Raw genomic sequence first — 3107 nt, 5'->3', positions numbered from 1 at the left:
ATGGCAAAGGGGAAAGACTGCTGCTCACCCTCTCCGACGCGGTTGATAAGCCTGAATTTTCCTCTCAGCTTATAGTTGTTCTGCAGTTTTCTCATGTCTTCAAGAACAGCTTCGTCCTGCTCTTCATGTTCACTCTCAATATCCTCCTCTTCTTTCTCCTCCTCTTCTTTCTCCTCCTCCTCTTCTTCCTCCCCTAAAGATGAGCAGTTTTCATCCTCTGCCACATTCTTCTCTTCGTAAACGAACGAACGCGTCTCCTCGTCCGAGTAGTCGTTCATCTCGTCTTTGCCAGTCTCATCCTCGGGAGACGAATGTAGACTCGCCGCATAGTCAGGCACGGTTTCCATGGGTATAGAGCAGTCAATGGGTAGTTGTTGACGGTCTGAGAATTCTATAGGAACGAAGTAAAATATCGACTTTAACGCGTTTTTTTTTTTTGGAGGCTCAAGTTGGATGTATTGATATTGTATTATCTCTTGTATTTTACACTAAAACGCCGGGAAAATTTATTACTTACCGTCACATCTTACACCACCTCCGGCTCTCCCAAAAGGGTAAAAAGGAAACAAAACATCAACTTCTTCTTCTTCTTCTTCTCTTTTCTGCGCTTTTCGCCTTTCTAAAATACCCTTACATTTACAGACGGCTAGGTGCCGATGCGCCCCCACGATGAACGAACGGATAAATTTTGACCTCAACGAGGCGTTGAAATACTACCTGAGCGACCCCGCCTCGGTTCCTACGCCAGAAGCAGATTCCCAGCTGTTGGACTGCGAATTGGACCCGGATTCCTTGAGCCTACCGCTGATTGAAGAGATTCTGAATCCTATCGTGGATGCCGTAGCGGAGGATCCGTCAAGTCTCTCGAGAAGCTCGTTCTTTGACTCGCTACAGGTTCTCTTAAAGTGAGCATCGAGGATACATCTTCCAATATGTTGATCAGATTCTAACCGTTGTCACTCTAGGCTTACACCTGTTCTTCCAACAAAATCTCTCAGTAAAATTCTTGATCTTGTTGTCTCCGGACTTGCGTCGCTCGCTGACATTACGCATAATGACCTCGAATCCGACGAGCCAGAGGCTCTGTCTGAGCACAAGGACCTCTTGGAGTTGTATGCCTTCTTGCTACAATGGTCTTTATCTTCAGTCGAAGCAAAAGTCGCAGAAAAGCCTCCTACAACAGGACCAGGAAGACGTGGGACTGGAAAGGCAGGAAGGAGTAAGAGTACAAAGGATGAGTCGTGGGACTCGTCCGCACAGATCCAGATCGGGATGGAGGTTATGTGCAAGGTGTTGAAATTGAAGTTGTCAAAGATCTTCGTGACAACTTCAGACCGAGATACTTTTGTCAATCTCTTTACCCGTTCTATATACTTGATCCTGGAAAGCGAGCAGAGAGTCAAGAGTATGACGATCCGCATGCACGCATTCAAAGTACTTTGCATTGCTGTAAAACACCATGGACATGCGTTTGGTAATTTACTCTACCACATTACTCTCCTCAGCCTATTGCTAACCATCTACCTACAGGTGCGCAGACATCTATCGTACAAAGCCTTACCTACTTTGAGCACCTTTCGGAACCTATGGCCGAATTCTTGCATATTCTTGCGGAGCAATACGACTACCCCCAGCTAGCAGACGAAATATTAAGGTAAGCATGAAGACATCCCAAATCATGGAAAGGGGTGTATCTTCGTCTCTAACTCTTATCCTAGAGAGGTCGGAAATAAGGAATTCAATCCAAACGATACCAAAGGTCCCAGATCGGTATCTGCCTTTATAGTTAAATTATCCGAACTTGCGCCTCGGCTTGTGATTAAACAAATGACTTTATTAGCGAAGCAGCTGGACAGTGAAGTATGTCTCAGCTGAATGTGTAGCTGAATGCATTTGCTGATAATTTATACCCTAGGCCTATACCCTCCGCTGCGCTGTTATTGAAGTATGTGGGAATTTGATATCTGACCTAAGTAAGCAAGAAGAGAGGAGTGAGAATTTCCAAACCCAGATAAACTCTTTCTTTGATGTGCTGGAGGAGCGGTTTCTCGATATGAATCCTTACTGCCGTTCCCGTGTCATTCAAGTCTATATGAAGATTTGTGACCTTGACCAGAAGTTCCCAAAACGGCGACAAACGGCAACGAAGCTTGCAGCTCGGAGTTTGGAAGACAAAAGTAGTAATGTTCGACGAAATGCTATCAAACTCCTTGGAAAGTTGGTCTCAACGCACCCTTTTAGTGTCATGCACGGAGGCCAGCTATCGTATAAGGACTGGGATGCACGCTTACAGGCAGTGGAAGAAGAACTCAATGCTCTCAAACCACCACCTGAAACACCCGGGCTGGCAGAGATGGGAATAGAAAACACCCAGGTCGACAGTGAACTGCTGGACGATGCCACCCAAATACCAGATGACTCTCCCTCCAAGGCCCCAAAGATGACCGAGGAAGAGAAGGCGGCAGCAGTTCAGAAAGCTGCGGAGGAAGCAGCAACATCAGAGATGCTTGCTAGGCTGCAGTTAACCAGGAAATATTATCTTGAAGCTATCCAGTTCATCGAAGTTTTGCATAGTGCGTCCGAGACAGTCCTGCAACTACTTTCGTCTCGGAATAAGAGCGAGATAATCGAAGCTATGGACTTCTTTGTCATATTGGATGCATACAAAGTAGAAACCTCACGAGCTGGGATACGCAGAATGCTACGCCTGATATGGATGAAAGGAAACAGTGATGAAGGGAAAGGTGTCCAGAACCATTTGATTGACTGCTATAAGGGGCTTTTTTTTGATGCCCCCGACGCGTTCAGCCCAAATGACACTGCCAACTACATCGCCCGTAATATGATAAGCCTTACATTTGGCGCCACACCAGCAGAACTTACCTCCCTAGAGCAGCTTCTCAGCACCATGGTGAAGGCTGGTCATATCTCAGAGCTCGTTATCGGGAAGCTATGGCAGGTTTACGGTGTTCAGAAAAAGGAGATATCGCGGACACAGAGGAGGGGAGCCATTATTGTGCTAGGGATGCTCGCCCTTGCAGACCCCGAAATTGCGGTTAGGGAGATCGAGTCATGCTTCGGATAGGATTGGGTAGCCTAGGACGGGC

General features: G+C 46.7%; 2 protein-coding genes across 2 annotated transcripts in view; one reads left to right on the top strand and one right to left on the bottom strand.

The window, feature by feature from the left end:
* MCYG_08390 (serine/threonine protein kinase Hsk1) overlaps nucleotides 1–347 on the bottom strand; it is a gene marked incomplete at both ends in the record, with an annotated part of 1653 nt that extends 1306 nt beyond the window's left edge. The window contains one exon of the mRNA XM_002843261.1: nucleotides 29–347. Coding sequence (XP_002843307.1) covers nucleotides 29–347 — 319 coding nt within the window. The remainder of the gene's footprint in view (nucleotides 1–28) is intronic.
* A 322-nt stretch (nucleotides 348–669) lies between these two features.
* MCYG_08389 (condensin complex subunit 1) overlaps nucleotides 670–3107 on the top strand; it is a gene marked incomplete at both ends in the record, with an annotated part of 3901 nt that continues 1463 nt past the window's right edge. The window contains 5 exons of the mRNA XM_002843260.1: nucleotides 670–905; nucleotides 966–1434; nucleotides 1539–1654; nucleotides 1719–1860; nucleotides 1916–3055. Of these exons, the coding sequence (XP_002843306.1) occupies nucleotides 670–905; nucleotides 966–1434; nucleotides 1539–1654; nucleotides 1719–1860; nucleotides 1916–3055 (2103 nt within the window). The remainder of the gene's footprint in view (nucleotides 906–965; nucleotides 1435–1538; nucleotides 1655–1718; nucleotides 1861–1915; nucleotides 3056–3107) is intronic.

The sequence above is a fragment of the Microsporum canis genome, genomic scaffold (genome assembly GCF_000151145.1).
Source record: "Microsporum canis CBS 113480 supercont1.8 genomic scaffold, whole genome shotgun sequence".
In the NCBI taxonomy this organism is placed as follows: domain Eukaryota; kingdom Fungi; phylum Ascomycota; class Eurotiomycetes; order Onygenales; family Arthrodermataceae; genus Microsporum; species Microsporum canis.
Note: the sequence above shows the minus strand (reverse complement) of the source record. Positions and strands in the feature narration are given on the sequence as shown.